The sequence below is a fragment of the Aythya ferina genome, assembly GCF_964211825.1.
Source record: "Aythya ferina genome assembly, chromosome: 5".
Classification (NCBI taxonomy): Eukaryota; Metazoa; Chordata; class Aves; order Anseriformes; family Anatidae; genus Aythya; species Aythya ferina.
In genome coordinates this window covers 39541061-39557701 of record NC_140301.1, presented here as the reverse complement: position 1 = coordinate 39557701, position 16641 = coordinate 39541061, and the positions used below count along the sequence as shown (strand labels likewise).

Sequence of the window (16641 nt, the reverse complement as noted above, 5' to 3'; positions counted from 1 at the left end):
CACTGTCCTCCTGTGCTTTGTCTGGGCCAGGCTGTGGTGGGCTTGGCATCATGGCAGCAGCTGCTGGGTTTCTGGCTGTGCTTGGGTGTCCTCTGGCTGAGCAGGATGGGGAAGCTGATCCCAGAACTGTATTGGTGCCTCTCTGTGTTAGTAGAGGAGTTCACCCCGGGGAAGCTGAGAGCCTCGGAGGTGGCTCTGAGCGTAGACGATCAAGAAGCAGCTCAGTACTGCACCTAACAGGGCAGGCAGGACATGACTGGAAGGCTGGAGGTGTGAGACACAGGAGCTTGAACTCCTTGCAGGGAAGACAAAAGGTAGGGGAGCTGTTGCAGTGCTGTGGTGGTGGCGATCCCTTTCATGGAAGGCAGTAGACCTCTGGGCCTCCACTTGGTCCCAGCCCTGCCCCTGACTGATGTTCTGGGAAAGCCGACCCCTGCCCTGGGCATCAGCCAGTGCCAGGCACAGGGATGTGCAGGTTCAGCAGATACTCAGCTGGGTGGTGGTGAGGTGCTAGGACTAAAGGGATTGCTGGCATTGAAAGGACATCCCTACATGTACAACCAAGCCCTGTCCCTACATTGGTGTATTTCTGAGCCCTACATCCACAGGCAGCGGGAAGGTACCTCAGTGTGGACTGGGGCAGGCCCTGTCTCACCCATGGGACACCGCTGGGCGGTGGTGACCCACGTATCTCGTGGGGCAGTGGTGAACACAGTCATCTCCCAGCCTGGTGTCATACCCAGTGCGGATGAAGTGACTTTGATGCAAATGGTGAGTGAAAGAAGTTTTCAGCATCTGGTATAGATGCACATTCCAGCCACTAACACTGATGTGGTGGTGGGGACAGGATGAGTTTGCCCTAAATGTGGTAATAGCATGGGAGGAGGTCTTCCCTGAGCACAACTGCTTCTCAAATGCATGTTTATCTCTGCAGGTTCTTCTTCTACCCCCTAACCTCCAGTGATATATTACATTGGTTCTTTGCCTGTCCCATACTTTCTTCCTGGATTTCCCCTCCCCTTCTATAACTGCTGTCTTTGGGACCTCCCAAAATGCTGCCAGCTGCCTTATTGAGTCTGAAGTCTGTTGGATCTGTCACAGGCAAATTGTTGCCACGGAAGGATTTGTTGGCTGAGGTGTGCTAGAGGGATGTGCAGGGAAGGGATCTGAAACAAAGCTGCTGAAGAAAAGCAGTGTGTGGCCTGGCTCCCACTGCCTGCTGTGCAGCCCTCGACAGCCAGGCAGCTTTCCTCCCCTGCTGCCCTGCCGCGGTGGCTCCGACCTGACCCAGTCCTTGCTACTGAAAGGACGCAGAGCACTTCTTGGGCCTGCTTCTCTCTTTGGGACTTCATTTCCCTCTGCAGAGCGTACAAGGTAAGGAATTTCCAGCCCCCTGCAAATACCAGTTTCCTCTTTGCTGGTCAGTGGGACATCGGATGGGGCAGCCACATTTATCACATGCTTTTTGCTCACCTGGACAGCCTGTGTGCTCATCCTCAGGTGGAGACTCCCCCCCACCCACCACACACCTCCAGCAGCCCTGATAGTGCCGTGGGTGCAGGCAATGGCCCTTCTCTGGCAAACAGCCACCCTGCAGTAAAACTGCCTGCTATGAGAACAGCTGGCTTCAAAGAGAAATGTAAGATGCCCTTTGAAACCAAGCGCACCAAAAGCAGCCAGCAAAGGCAGCAGCAACGTAGTGGTGGATCCCGGAGCTGGCGGTGGGGCTCTCTGGATACCGCTGATGGCTTGGCCGTGCCAGGGAGGGCTGGGAGAATCCAACCCCTCTCAGAGGGGCTGTGGAGGCTGCCGACAGCTAAGGGACTGAATGGAGTCAAAGAAATTTGGGCAGAATCTCTGTCACACCACAAGGAGGTGAGATGAGTGGCTGCTGCGCGGGGCTCTGCAGTCCTACATCAGCTCTTTGGGGGCACAGCTTGAATTATTTAAGTTTTTTCTTGTCACTTTTCCCTCATTAGGAATAGAGACCACCGGGGATGTGCATGCAGCCCCATCTGTGCTTGCACCTTGGAGGAGCCCAGCACTTGCCAGTGCCAGCGTGGTGCTCCCAAACCCAACGCACAACGATGGCAATGTCTTCCCAGCCGCATCCCACGGTGCACAAGGGATGATGATTGGGGACTTACTTACAAAGGCCATATCTCAAAGGCCACCCACCCACCCACCAGCAAGGTGGATGGGTCCCGTGCCAGCGCTGCCGGAGGCCGCGGGCCTCCCTCCTGGTGGCCTCTCAGGTGCTGCCACCAGCAGGAGGAGCTGCACGGCCACAGCACCAGCACACCTCTGCTCCTGGGGGGCCTTGGCCAGGCTGCGTGTGCACCCACCTTGCCCAGTGCCAGCAGGACCTGTCCCCAGGGTCCAGATTTTGTCTGAAGTCCGGGCAGATGAGCCCGACCATGTTTCCTGCCTCCATCTCCCTGGTGTCTCATGGCAAAGCCTCTCTCACCTCTTCCCCTGCCCACAGGGGAAGGTGGGTGCTGCTCTGATCCAGCGCATCAGGCCTGAGGCAGTGCTGGGGTGATGGGCTGGGGGTTGCTGTGAGTGCTTCACACCCTCTGCCTGCCTCCCTTCTTCTCCTGGGCAGCAGAACCCCAGTTTCCCCAGTCCTGCAAGCCCACCAGCTTCTCACCCCTCTGTCTTGCAACCATTCCAGGACAACTGAGCAGCCCAAAGCTTGCTCACGGCTCCCTTCCCTTCCTCCTCCTCTTGCCCTCTCCACATCCCCTTCTCTGGCACCCCTGCCTGCAGGGCTTTCTCCTGCCAAGGGCATCCAGCCCCTTACCACTCCTTGGGCAGAGCAGGCTCTCAGGCCATTACTTTGCAGTTTTCGATAGCATTGCTCTCATCCTGAGTTTGAAAAACACCTCCTCTGCCCATCTTGGCAGGACCGGAGGGTGATTCCGTGACATGCGGTAAGTGTTATCAGCTGATCTTTGGCAGTGACCTGCCACTCTAGTTTCATTATGAGCCAAGGCCACCAGGTATTCACTTATCTTTCTCTCTATTGGCTCTTCTATTCATCTTGCTGGAAAACAACCTCTGAAAATCCCCAGCCTTGCTATTTACCAAGAGCCACGGAAACTGCTTTCATGATCAGGGGTGCCAGCGTGCTCTGAGTGGCACCAGCGCAGCCCATGGCTGGCAGCAGGACCGGCAGCCGGGAAAGGCTCAAGCGCCACCAGGATGGCTGCAGAGCAATGAGAAAACAATCCTGCTGCTTCCCCAGGCCTGGAAATACCGCCTGGCTCTCCACTGCCTTTGGGCATTTGTTTGTTTCCCCATCTTTGGCTTCTCCAGGAGCAAGGGGACAGTCCCAGCCCTGCCAGAAGGAGCATCTGTGATGTACCAGCCAGGCGCTGCTTCCAGAAGCCTGCGTGGCTCGAAGCAAAAGCACACGTTGGGTCTGTGTGACAGCGAGGTTTCGCTGCTGCCTGTCACGTCTCAGATGAAGCTTCAGGAACGGATCCTTTGCCAGTAACCACCACCTTGCGCTGATGTTATCTAGTTTCTGCAGAATGAACTTGCTGAGTTGTCATCTGTGGCGCTGTCAGGGGAAGTCCTGACTCCTGACGCTGCAGTTCCTGTGGCTGCTCCGCCAGCACCCCAATTCCAGCAGCACCTCCAGGCCAGGCAGATCCGCTGGAAATCTGCTGGAGCAGGTGAGGCCAGGGGAAGCAAGGCTTTGACACAGGCCCGTGGGCTCCTAGAGCTGGTGGAGCCTCTGGGCAGGCTAACGCCAGCCTGGTCGCTGCCCACATCTTGCTGTGAGGTGCTGCTGAATGCTGTAGGCCAGCGACCTTGCGCTGGAATGAGTCTGTGGGCATCAGTGGGTGTCTCACGGTGTGTGGATGAGGTGGCCTGCCACACAGACAAGCCCTGTGGGTGCCAGGCAGAGTCACTGACATGATTATGTAGTCACCTACTGAGTGAGGCATCCCTCTCCTTCGGTGGAGGCCTCCCCTGTTACCAAAGTGACCCAATGCGTGCATCACTTCTAGCCCACAGCTGTTGCATGTTTCTGAATGAGCCAAGATGCCAAGGTCTGCAGCAGCGAGGTGGCTTAGATGTGGCTTCATGCCACACCACCAGCTCGCCAGCTGATGTGCACAGGGCTTTAGGAGCAGTGCTGGGTGCCACCGTGCTGGGCCTGGCCACCTGGGATGCACCATGGGCACTTCTGTCTGCCCGATGGCCTCCACATGCTGGGGCTGCTTGGTGGCCAGGCACTGGTGGCTTGTAGCTCAGTGAGAGCATGAAAGGATGCCAGGCTGTGCTCCAAATTCAGTGGATGCCCACCTGGCTGCACAGCAGTGGGGAAAGAGGAAAGGTGCCTGAGGAATGGGATGAAAGAGCCCGTTTGTCCTGTAGAAAGAATGGGATGGAAGAGAACCTCTGTCCTGCCAGTGTAGATGGCTGTAGGACACCTTGCCTCAGGTCTCGTGTTTGCTTCTGGTTGCCCCGCTGTGAAAACGGGAGACCTCCAAAGATGGGTGCTGACCTAAATCAGGGGTGTAGCGAAATTTCCCTATGCGGAGACTAAAAGTCCCAGCAGTTTAGAGTGGAAACTAGTGAAATGCCGTGTGATAGAGATGTACAGAGCAATGCCTGGCTTAGAGATAAGTCTGTTCCTCTGCTCACCCCCTCACAAGATGTTCAAAGAAATGGAAAGACAACTCATTTCAAGCTGGCAAACTGACACGCTTCTTACAGAGCAACGAACTGCTTTGCACAGGTGGACAAGGTGCCTGCTGGCCAGCCACTGCAGAAGGCTCATGAAGGACAAGGTGCTCATGGAAAACAAGGATGCCCACAGCTCAGGTCAAAGGCTGACTAAAAACATTTGGAAAATGGCATGGCTCTTGGAATAGCATGGCTCTGGAATTCAGGGGAAGGTGGTTCTGCCTTTTCCTGTCCCCTCTTTGAAGCCGTTGTTGGGGTTGTTGGGGACATCAGGGGCCTCTTGTGCCAGGGCCTCATGGCACCACTGCGGGCAGGGCTGAGGCTGCGGCCCCTCTTCCTTGGCCCACCTCCCAGGCACTGCTGGGGATGACGCCCTGATAAATGGGGGCAGAAAGGGAGAAATGGCATATCTGGCCCCCTAAGCGAAACGCAAAGCAGCTGCTGTTGGGCTGGGAGCAGGCTATGAGCGGTTGTGCTGTTCGCAGCCATCCCCTGCTGAGAGGGGTGGCTTGAGTCTTATCTGCAGGGACATGCCCTGAGGAAGCTGTGCCCAGTCCTTCTGGACATATCTTAAGGTGACGGGTGGCATTGATGAATGCTTTTCTCTGAATGGAGTCATGCAGCAGCCAAGTAATACATTCAAGAGCCGTGCATTAATTTGGGAGATGAGCAATGCGTTCACCCCTCTGCCCCCACACCATGGGGCATGGCAGCAGTGCCCAGTGAGCACCAGACACCCCTCAGGCTGCGGCCATCCCACGGGAGCAAAACGTTGGCTGTTTGGTCACTGTGGCTGGACACACTGCAGCACAAGCACAGGTCCAAGTCGAGGTCCTGCTGTCACAGCGGTAGGGAAGGCCTGCGTGGCCTGGAAACACACGAAGGAAGCTGGGGCTGCGGCCCCCTGCCAGCACCGGTAAGCGTGCCCCTGGGTGGATCAGCCATTCTGGTTAAACGGGTCACTGCCCTTCCTCTCTGGGCCTTCCCCATCATCGCCAAACGAGACTGCCACCGAGATGAGTCAAACCGTCAGACAACATCTGCGGCCCCGCAGTCCATGCGCTTGGATAGTTCTGCCGGCCCCGTGCAGCAGAGGCAGAGAAGCCCTGCTCCACCAGCAGCGTCTGCACGTGAGGCCTTTCGCAGCCCCCGGGCGGCTCATCCAGCCAGGCTGGGCAGTGGGGTCCATTCCTGGCTAGAAATGGACCAGGGGCTGTGGAGGAGGCCATGGGAGAATGGTCGGCCTTGGCTTCTCACTACTCTGCCAGGCTTCGGGATCTGCTGGCCTGGGGAGTCGGGTACATGTACACCTGAGCTTGCTCCTGAGCTGCTAAGCCCTGCCAGGGACTGATTAGAGGTTGCTCAATTAATTACCCAACCCGATGGTATGTACAGGATGGCAGACTGTGGTTGACCCCCTCAGCAGCCTGGGGCGAACACCAATTATCTGTGTCTTGAGCCTGAGGCTCTGCCAGCAGCCCTCCCCCCACTGGGAGCACATTGGGAGTTTACTTTCTGTAGTTTGCTTCTTTTAACACATAGACAGCGACACGCCAGAAGAGTACTAATGACATTTAAAAAAATAATAATCATGAAAGTGTCATAGATGAGTACTGAAGAGCTAGAAATTGCCAGAAATGGCTTTGCCTGGGCAACCTAGTGTCAGATACCTTGCACATATGATCACCTCCTGCTTTTTGCCTTGGATGGCCACCTCTTCATCCCCCAGGCTGGACCACAGCCAGAGGGAATGAAAAGCTGGCCCACTGGGCTGCCTCCATTCTTACCAGGGCTGAGAAACTGCTACCAGGCAAGAAAGCAATGGCCTGTAGAAAAAAAAAAGGTTTCCTGGGCAGGCCCTTAGTGCCTCCCTGGAGAGCCGCATCTGCCTCAAAGTAACTCAGTGAGCTGCACAAGCAAGTCTTTCACAGGAGCAGCCACTTGTTCCTCATTTGCCAGGTCTGGGTTACAGAAGAGCTAAAAGGTTGCACCTGCAGTTGCAGACATTGGGAGCTGGGGGTTGGTTAAACGAATTACTCTATAGAGCCAAAAACACTGAAGAATTAGATTCTAGTTGGTTAAAACTGTGTGTCTAAAATTAAAGAGTACTAATGACCTAAATCCCTCTTTGTCTTGTGTTTCACGGTGGTGAAACAGGGATAACTCTACCCCCTCACCTGGAAAGGTGGCTGAGAAAACCACTTCATTAGCAGTGCTGAAGCACTCAGATGCCGGAGTGATGGACCCTAGAAAGGGTCTGTGGAGAAATGGAAAAGTAGGATGTCGAAGCAGGATCTGACCCCAGGACAGTGAGAAAGGTAACGCAGCAATGCCAGGGAAGGAACCTTTGTGGATCATGCAGTTGTGGAGCCCAGCATGATATAAATAGCCCTGGGGATGGAGACAAGCTCTCCTGCCAGCTGGGGAAGCCACCCACGGTGCAGAGAGGACCAACGCGTGCTACCAGAAGGGGATGCAGCAGGATCTTGTCTGGTAGGGAGTAAGGACTTCATTCAGCACCACCATTCACTCCGCATCTCTTATCAGCACTGTATCCTACACGAGTCTTTGAACTCATATGGGGAATGATATGCAAATTGTTGTGATTGTCCAAATATTGTGAGACAGTATTTGCATGAAATGTTACACACGAAGCAGAAGCAACCTCGGCGGTTTACAGGAGGCTGAAGCTGACAGCTTCTCTGGGCTGGATTTTTAAATAGCACTATTCACTAAATGGTCATGCAAAAAAGGTGAGTGAGCGGGATGAGGTGAGCTGCAGTTCGAACGCTGCTGTTGAAGCCTGCAGCAGGTGGGAGGGCTGGAGCAGTAGGTTTATGGGGAAGCTGCAGCTGCAGCTTTCTCTCCTGTGTGCACAGGCAGGATGCAGGGACTGCCTACAGTTAAGACCTGACTCTCTTAGCAGCTTTATTTATTTATTTATTTATTTATTCATTTTTAACAGGTCTCCTTATTTAAACTCTGGGAATGCTTCTCTAACCCATTGTACAGAGGCAGGATTAAACCTGGACCGTTTCTGACAGAGGTTTGTTTCTTGCTGCTTCACGTGAAGGGGACAGAATAACTTTCCTGAACGGCCCATCCCAAGACCTTCCTAACCCTGACCTGTTTCAAACCTCTGACCTGAATCTTCCTCACCGCTGTTGAAGCCTGGTTTGGCTGCACAGAAAACAGCTGACCACTCTTTCCATTACAACATATCAAAGACGGCTCCTTCCTCCCCCGCCCCCTGCCCGCCCCCAGGACTTCTCTTTTCTAGGCTAAACAGAACCAGCAGCGTCTTCACTCCTTCCTCTTAGCACAGGATTTCGGTGTGTTCACCCCTTGTATTGTTTTCCTCTGGGCTTTTCTGCTCCAGGGCTTGGGAGGAGCCGTCGCCCCCTCGCATCCTGCACCCCCAGATGTGATCTGTGATGCTCTGCAACCCCCGGATATTTCCCTGCCATTCTGCTGCCTAGCTGGTTATTCCCCAGTTCTTCTACACACACCTCGTGTCGCTTTACATTTGCATTTGTTCTTGCTGAACTGCACCTTGCTGCTGCCAAACCATTTCTCCGGCACTCAAGGTCGTGCCCTCTGACCTCGCATCGCCCGCACACCCCGAGATAATGGGATCCCTTCGGCAGGCTCTGCTGCTGTTCACGAGGGACCGATGCAGAACTGGGTGGCCCCTTCCTTCCCCTAAACTCCTCTGAGAGTTATCCCTGCTCTGTAGGTCTGCTGGCACGGCAGTGGCTTAACCCTTGTAAGCTTTTCCAGTGGTGCTGATAACGATTTCACAGCTGCTGTGATTATGATCAAGAAACCTCAATGATCCCAGAGAGAAAGTCAGGGGATGCTATTCACTGAGTACATTTAGTTATCTAAAAGAGGTTTAGGGATTAGGGCTCTGGCTCCTGAGCTGCCCCCGCCAGCAGGGCACAGCCTGGGCTGGGACAGCGGGCTACCAGCTGGGATTCTTCCATCAGCCCCAGGCTGTCCATAAAAGCCCAGCTAAGGGCAGGCTGTGGCACAGCTCCAGACCTTCCTCCTGCGGATCAAACAGGATTTTCCTGCAGAAAAGTCGGGGCCAGCTTTGTGCAGACTGCCCAGCTCCCACCTGGACACTCGGCTTTCCGGTGCCATGCCCTGCCAATGCCGCCTGCTGTCACCTCTTGGCCGCTTGGGACTGCCAAATGCCAGAGGAGGGGATTCAGCTTATTTGCTGAATTTGGGGCAAGGACATTTCTCCTTGAGGAAGGAGCTCCCTCCATCCTGCCCTGAGCTACAACAGCTTGTAGAGCCCTTGTGGAGGGCTGGAAGGAGCTGCTGATGCCCGAGCGGTGGTGGCCGGGTGCCGAGGCGGTCTGTGAGGTCTGCTCGGTGCGGGAGGAGCGTGGGTTTCCTCGGGACAGCGGGAATCCAACGGTCTGCTTCCTGGAAAGGAAGCGCCGTGTGGGGTTGCAGGGTTCAGAGGAAGTGTAGCGGTGCAGCGAGCAGATGGATGGTTCAATGGTTCAGCTGCCAGCCAGCAGCTTGGCAGCCCCGAATTCACTGCTCCGCTCAGCCCTCTTCTCACCAGCGCCCTGCATTGCCTTTGGGGGCTGTGAGCTGCTCAGGTCATAGGGCCAAGGGTAGCGCAGCGGTGCCACAGGGTATTCTGAAGAGGGACACGGACTAAGGCTGAGCAGCCGTGACACTGGAGCCAGGCCAAGTGGCTTCCCCGAGCCACCAAGCCGGTAGCCAGCCCCACATCCCTGTGCTGTCTGAGTGCCAGGGCTCGAAGAGGTGCCAGCAGTGCCCACACAAATCTGTGCTACGTGCCAAGTCTGCTCTCCTCTGCGTCACTGTGCTCAGTGCTGCCCCGAGGCTGCCAAATGGAGCTCCCAACACTTTGCCCTGATGACAAACACATCTCAGGTGCCCTCGTTGATGTCCCACTGCGAACACTGCTCACCACGTGAGGGGCGCTCACACGGGGCTGTGAGGCGCTGGCACAGGCTGCCCAGAGGAGCTGTGGCTGCCCCATCCCTGGAGGTGCTCAAGGCCAGGCTGGATGGGGCTTTGGGCAACCTGGGCTGGTGGGAGGTGTCCCTGCCCATGGCAGGGGGGTGGGACTGGGTGGGCTTTAAGGTCCCTTCCAACCCAAACTGTTCTGTGATTCTAAAGCGTGGGCTGCTGGGGCTGGAGGTGCAGCACGGGGCTGGGCAGCAGTTTGGGCTGCAGTATTCCTGGTCAGGGAGCAGAAGGAACTCCCACCAGTAAGTGGGAACTGGGAGTCGCTGCTTTCCACAGCGGTGAGTTACTGCTGTGACAGAGCAGGGGAGGAATAAGGGGCCGTGCCCCAAGCTGTGTGCCCACAGCATGTTTCTATCTCCCCATAGTCCTGTCTTCTGCTGCCAGCTGTGATGGAAGGGGCTAGAGGAGAGCAGGAGGGAGCCAGACCTGTACACGACAGGCTTGTGGAGTACGGGCACGCTCATGCTGAGGTGTGGAGTGAGAGTTATGTCTCAGGCTTAGCTGCTGGCCCCGTAGGGCCATTACTCTCTACCAAAACCAGTCCAAACGTTCTTCCATCCCAAGCCTTTCTTCTTAGGTGGGCCTTGATCACCGCACATACACAAGGCACTGGTGCCTGCTGAGGGTGCTGGTCTCCTCCTGGGACATGCTGGGGGTGGTGGAACGGGGCGGGTGGGCTGCAGGATGGGGAAGGCTGCCCAGGGACTTCCCAAAGGGGCCGGGGTGGCGCTGGACCAGCCAGGGTGTACCGCTCCTCCGGCCCCTGGAGTTTCTGGGGCTCCCGGCACCACCTCCTCCGCGCTGCCCTCCTTTGAGGGTCCCACTTTCCCAGCCAGGGCCGGGGCTTTTCTTCCCTTTACATCTCTGCTGTTTGTCTCGGAGAAAACCCATCTCACTGTTTTTCTACCGCTTGAAGGTGTTTTTCGGGGGTTTTTCAGGCTATTTTGAAGCTCGCTTTTCCCAGATGTGCTTTTTTTTTTTTTTTTTTCTGCTTTTTTTTTTCTTCTTCTTCTTCTTCTGTAACTTTTCTTCTTCGCCTTAAAGTTTCCGGCCACGTGACTTTCAGCTTACATCCCCTAGGTTCTGAGAAACCACAGGAGGCCTGAGACCTAAAGAGAAGGTGCAGAGCTCTGAGCGGAGAGCAGAGAAAGTAGCAGAGCGCGGGGCAGGAGGACAGCGTGCCTCCAGGACGGGCTCGCGCAGGGAGGCCAGCCAGCATCCCAGGGCAGGCAGAGGAGGACAGGGGGCAAAGCAAAGGGAGAAAGAGAGAAGCCGGGCACACCGTGAGCATAAAGGAAGCTGAAGAGGCCCTGGGAGCCAGAGACGGGAGCCATGCCCCACAGCTCCGACAGCAGCGACTCCAGCAGCTCCAGCCAGTCTCCCCCTCCCAGCAAGCAGGTGAGCAGGGAGCCTTCCCCAGCCCTCCCCTGCTGGCCTCCAGGGAGGGCAGGTGGCCCTGGGTGGCCGGGAGGAAGTGTACCAGCCCGGCATCTGCACCGTGAGCCGTGCTGGGGCTTTCTAGGAACGGTGGCGGGGAGAGCGGGATGCGGGGCTGAGCCGGGAGCAGTGCCCGCTGAGCGGAGAGGAAGCCCCGAGAGCCGGGGCTGAGCCAAGGGCAAGATGAGGGGGTGCCGGGACCCCTGGGCACCGTGGGCCCTGTGCTGGGTGCTGGGTGGGAGGCGGTGAGCAGGGTGCTGGTGCTTTGGGGAGTCTGGCCTCGCTGGAGCAGGTGGCTCCGGGGGACCTGCCTGCTTCTCCCTGCCCTCACAGCGCTTAGGGACTGGGAAAAGCCCCGCTGCTAACAGAAATCCCATCGCCTTTCTGGCCCAGCTTTATTATAGAGATCATTTCCCGTCTGCCTAGGGCTGGTACCACCAGCACCTACCCAAGACTTTGCTCAGGAATCTCTGGGTTGATCAGAGCAGGTGATTTGGGGCGTGCAGCCCACAATGGGGATGCCTCCTGGTGGAGAAGGGGATGGAGCACAGAGGCTGCTAAGGGCTAAGGACTGGGCTTGGTGCAGGGCTTGGGAGCTGCTGCATCTGAGGAGCTGGCAGGGCAACGAAGGCAAGGATAAAACGGTTAAGTTCAAAGAAGAGAAAAGATCTTGGGCGGGGTGGAGGGGGGAGAGGATGTGGACAGACTGATGGGCTGGGAAGATAACTTTTGTGGCTGAGTTTTGTAGTCCTGTGGGGGAGCAGTGATGTGAATGTTAGAGAGTCCACAAAAGAGGCAGTACCATATGAAAATAGAAGATGAAAGGGTCTGTGTGACGGTTTTAACTGTCAGGAGGCAGCAGCAGGACCAGATCTGAACAGAGAAGGGAGCTGCACGGAGCTCGTGACCTGGCACCGGGAAACCCAGCTCCCCTCTGCCCGAGGGGCTTGGGAGATGCTGCAGACACTGCCGAGGGGCTGAGAAAAGAGCAAGCACAGAGACAGGAGAGCTGCAGCAAAGGAGGGCTGGGGAAAAGGCAAAAGCCTGGAGCCTGCCTAGTTAAACATGCAATGTCTTAGGGAGCTGTGCCACACCGTAAGGGTCTGCAAAACCCTTAAAGGCTGAGGGAGAGGGGTGATGGGGAGGGGTTGGGACCTGCAGGGATGGAAGGAGGAAAGCACAGGCTGAACCTCTGGTAAGTTGCTTTAGCCAAGGAGCTGGAAGGACTGCAGTGCCATATCCCTGCAGGGAAATGGGGAACAAAGAGGTTTTGTGGGCAAGGAATTCAATTTGTCTCTCTTCTGGAGAGAGGTCCTTGCCCTGGTCCCTCAAGCCACATCCTGGGCACTGGCTTCTTGGTGAAGGCACAGGGGTCATCAAACAGCTGTGCCAGGACGGTTTGGGGATCAGCTTTGTCCCCCCTGGCATCTGAGATGCCAAGAGCATCACATGTCCCTGGGGCAGGGCTTTAGCTCGGTGCTGGAGAGATGTGTCCCATGTCCCGTGCTTCAGCAATGTTATCTGCGGTGTCCCCTTCCCCACCTCCTGCCCAGCAGGAGCGGGGAGAGAACATCGCACTCATTTCCATGCCTCGTGTTTCCCTAGGACTCTTCCGATGACATGAGGAAAGTCCAGAGGAGGGAGAAGAACCGCATTGCTGCCCAGAAGAGCCGCCTGCGGCAGACCCAGAAAGCAGACACGCTGCACTTGGTGAGCGCTCCCGTCCTTCCCCATCCCCGGCGCTGAGGGCTCACACTGGGAACAACGTGCTTGCACCCTGGGGACCTGGAGAAGTGCTCAGTGCGGGCAGGGCAGGAGCAGGGGGGCCAGGGCAGGATGTTGGTGGCAGTGCCGTCGCTGAGAGCACACAGCCCCAGCGCCGGCAGGTTTTCTCCACCCAGATGCCCAGGCACAGTCTTCCTTCAGCAGGTCCAGAGCGAAATCCTCCCGTTTATCCACCAAATGTCATGGGGACTTGTTCTGTGTCACCAGTACCATTCCCCTCATCCCCATGGGTGTCCTTGCTGGCAGACACAGGCCTGCTGCCAGGATTCATGCCTGGCAGGTCCTGTCGTCACCACCTGTCAGAAAGGGGGATTGCCGCCGAAGCCCTCGGTTTAGCAGGCGGTTTAGTAACAAGAACAAAACTGATCTCTCAGTCTGACATTACCAATTTCCTCTCCAAACCTCTCCTGACAGGCTCAGGCAGAAGCTCTTCAAACGTGTGGGCTCGCGTGGGCTGGTGCTCCCTGGGTTTGTGCTTCATGCCGTCACTCACAGCAATGCCATGGTGCACAGGGACACCCCTCTGAGACGGTGGCACTTTGTGTCCCTTGGTATGGAGGGCGGTGCCCTGCAGAACCAAATGGGCTTTGCCCCTGATATGTCTTCTGAGGCTCCACACTGTGTAGATAGATAAATATTAATCAGTTTATAATATTGAAGATGTCCCTATGGCAGGACTTGCATCCCTTCCTACCTCTGAGCACTGTGCAGTACCTGGGGGCTGTTCCTCTTGCACAGCATGGGTTTTCCCTGCTCTGGTTTCACTCTCACTGTCCTGTTCTCCTCCTGTGGTACCCTGGTGGCTCTTCCCAGCATGAGGGACTACGAGGCTGCATTTTGGGAGGGATGGCCACTTCTTGCTGTGTGTGTGTGGGCAGTGTCAGAGCACAGGGGTGCTTTGTGTTCGTGTGCTTTGCATTTTGGTAGGCGCAATCCCGTGCGTTTTGCGAGCCGTTGGTGAGCAGGATGCAGAACATGCAGAGACCGTCTGTGTCCCTGCCCAGGGCTTGGCTGCCCCTTGAAATGTGATAGGCTGGTCTTCAAAAAAACACCCTTTGACTTAGCAGTCTTTGTATTCCCCAAATCCCCATTTTTGGGATGGATACTTGAGAAGTTGGTCCTGAGCCTTTCCCTTTTCATCACGCCCTCAGTCCATGCTGGCAGTGGGTTTCCGATGGAGATTTCACTCTTTCCTGAGCAGCTGCTGTTGCTGCTAGAGCAGGCACGGCTCTGGGCCGACTGATAGGTCTGTCAGCAGCGATGGCTCTGGGAGACCGTGCCTGAGAGGGATGGAGGGAGAGCCTTTCCTCGGGGCTGGTGCTCTGTCCAAGGCCATCCTAGAGGTGGACTTGAACTCTTCCCTCAGGAAAATCCTGACTTGCTGTGCTCCATGAGCTGCTCTTCTCAGGGCAGACAACAAACCACCTTGTTAAGAGCTGTTATGAGGTGCTCAGATGCCACCAATAGCACAGATTCCTACCTTCCCCAGGGGCAGGAGGCAGGGACACAATGGCAGAAGCATTAGGACTGTGCCTCTCGGGTGCAGTCCTGCCCAGAAGAGCCTGGGCTGTGGAGGTGTCGCAGCATCTCCACCTGCCCCAGGGCTCCCAGCTTGTGCTTTGAGGGGAATGAGTCAGCGGGAGGCTGGCCCGCGGGTGATTCCCGTCAGCTCCCGCGTTTGACGTCAGTCACGATTTCCAAAGCATTTTGTCGTGTCCCGGAGATGCTCGTTTGGTGCTGCAGCTGCGTTTTACCCTCTGCATAGAGAGCACGCACCTCCAAAAGCCAGCATGGTGGCTGGAGAGGTGACAGCTTCGCTTTGCCAGGGACCTGCTGCAGCTCTCCAGGGCCTTGGTTGAATTCATGGAGCCCAGCACCGAGTCCTCCCTATCTCCTTTGGTCCTGCCCAGGCTGCTGGATCCTGGGATGCTCCAGCCTGGAGCTGGCTGCCTCTGGGCAGAAAAGGCTGTGATTTTCTCCTCGAGGCAGGGCTGAGCATCACCACCAGACCCTTTGTTGTTATCCTCATTAACAGCAGCAATACTTCGGTTCTTCTCAGGCCTCGGTTTCTCTTTTCTTCTGACTCAAGCGTCTCCCCCTCCTCCCTGCCGGGCCGCTGGTTTCCCCGGCTGCTAGCAGGAAGCAGTGAGTCTTTTCTTTCCAGGGCAATGACAGGTTTCCTGTGGCAGGTGGTTTTCTGGTTAAAGACGGCGGTTATTCAGCGCGCCCTCCCCCCGGCCAGGCGGCCCGGGAAGCGGACGACAGCGTGCGTGTGCGTGAGAGGGAGCGAGAAAGCCTGGGCGGGCGCACACCCCAGTCACTTCTCGTAAGCTGGGGCTGGGGAGCGTGCCGGGGCTGCCAGCATCGCGCCCGCACCCGGCCGGCTGGAGGAGGGGGGTTTGCCCAGCCGCCGCTCGGGGCAGAATTTGCCGGAAACTTGTCATTTTGGAAACTGCTGGGCTGAGAGGTGCGGGGACAGGACCCCAGCCCCGGCACGGCCACCTCCTCTGCCCGCTCCCGTCCTGCTGGTGGGCGCCTCCTGCAAGGAGGTGGGTCAGGGAGGGCTGCATCTTGTGATGCTTAGGTGTGTCCTGATGCGGGGCAGCTCCTACAGACCCCACACACAATAACCGGGTACCACACTGCACCCCAGGGCCTCCCCACTCACACCTACAGCTGAGGAACCCCCCTGTTTTTGTCTCCCCAGGAGAGCGAAGACCTGGAGAGGCAGAACGCGGCCCTGCGCCGGGAGATCCGGCAGCTGACGGAGGAGATGAAGCACTTCACCTCGGTGCTGAGCTCCCACGAACCACTCTGCTCCATCCTGGCGTCGCCCCCGCCGCCACCCCCAGAGGTGCTTTACGCCACGCACTCCTTCCACCAGCCCCACATCAGCTCCCCGCGCTTCCAGCACTGAGCGGCCAAGAAGCAACCTCGTGGGGCTCGCTTTTCCATCCGGAGAGGGACAGACAGACAGACAGACGGCCCTTCTCACAGCGTGTATGTACTCTGAGTGACTTTGTCCAAGACTTGTTCCCCGTGCAGAAATGGCAGGGCCACCAGGAGGCATCTTCGGGCAGTTTCCAGCTTGGATCCTGGGAAGAGGAGCATTCGCAAAAGGGCACCAACCCCTTCCCCGGTGCTTGCTTGGGGATCCCATGGGAGCGTGGGCACGGGCAGCCCCCGTGCGAGCTGCGGCGGGAGCAGCGGGAGCTCCGGGCAGAGGAACAGAAGCAGGGGCAGAGGGGAAGGTTGGGGGCCATAGAGTACCAGGGCAAAACTGGTTTATTTTTGTAAAATAAAGAATGAAAATGCTGCGCGCTTTGTTTTTCAACAGGCCCTGCGTGGCACAGCGGGAGTGGGGCGGTGGCAGGGGAGAGCGTGGAGTCCAGGGAACAGCCCCATGTCTGCTGATGTCTCATCTGCCTCATTTCTGAGCAGCAGGGACCTGTGGGGTGGCCTGGGGGCTGCACAAGCAGCACGGCCGGGAAGGAGCACGGCAATATGGATGGGGGCGGTGGCGCTGTGCTGGAGGGGATGGGGAAGCGGGGCCTCACCCTTCAGCGGGACCTAACTCCCGCTCTGGCCAGCAGCACCAGCCCCTGCACGAGGCTGAAGCCTCCTTGCCAGTGCAGGTCCTGTTGCTAATATTGGTTCAGGACTGCTGGCCTTGCCGAGGAGCATCAGCTGCCATTTTTT

The 16641-nt window shown here is 57.0% G+C and overlaps 1 protein-coding gene across 2 annotated transcripts; it reads left to right on the top strand.

The window, feature by feature from the left end:
* The first annotated feature begins 7000 nt into the window (after positions 1–7000).
* BATF (basic leucine zipper ATF-like transcription factor) lies at positions 7001–16257 on the top strand. 2 transcript variants are annotated; one of them, XM_084519596.1, is made up of 5 exons: positions 7001–7019; positions 7667–7747; positions 10801–11118; positions 12763–12867; positions 15650–16257. In XM_084519596.1, the coding sequence occupies exons 3-5, from the start codon at positions 11053–11055 to the stop codon at positions 15857–15859; spliced, it is 381 nt and encodes a 126-aa protein (XP_084375722.1). In that variant the 5' UTR covers positions 7001–7019; positions 7667–7747; positions 10801–11052; the 3' UTR covers positions 15860–16257. The 2 variants fall into 2 exon arrangements, with proteins under 2 accessions (XP_084375722.1, XP_084375721.1); XM_084519595.1 differs by lacking the exon at positions 7001–7019 and adding an exon at positions 7149–7194.
* The last annotated feature ends 384 nt before the right edge of the window (positions 16258–16641 follow it).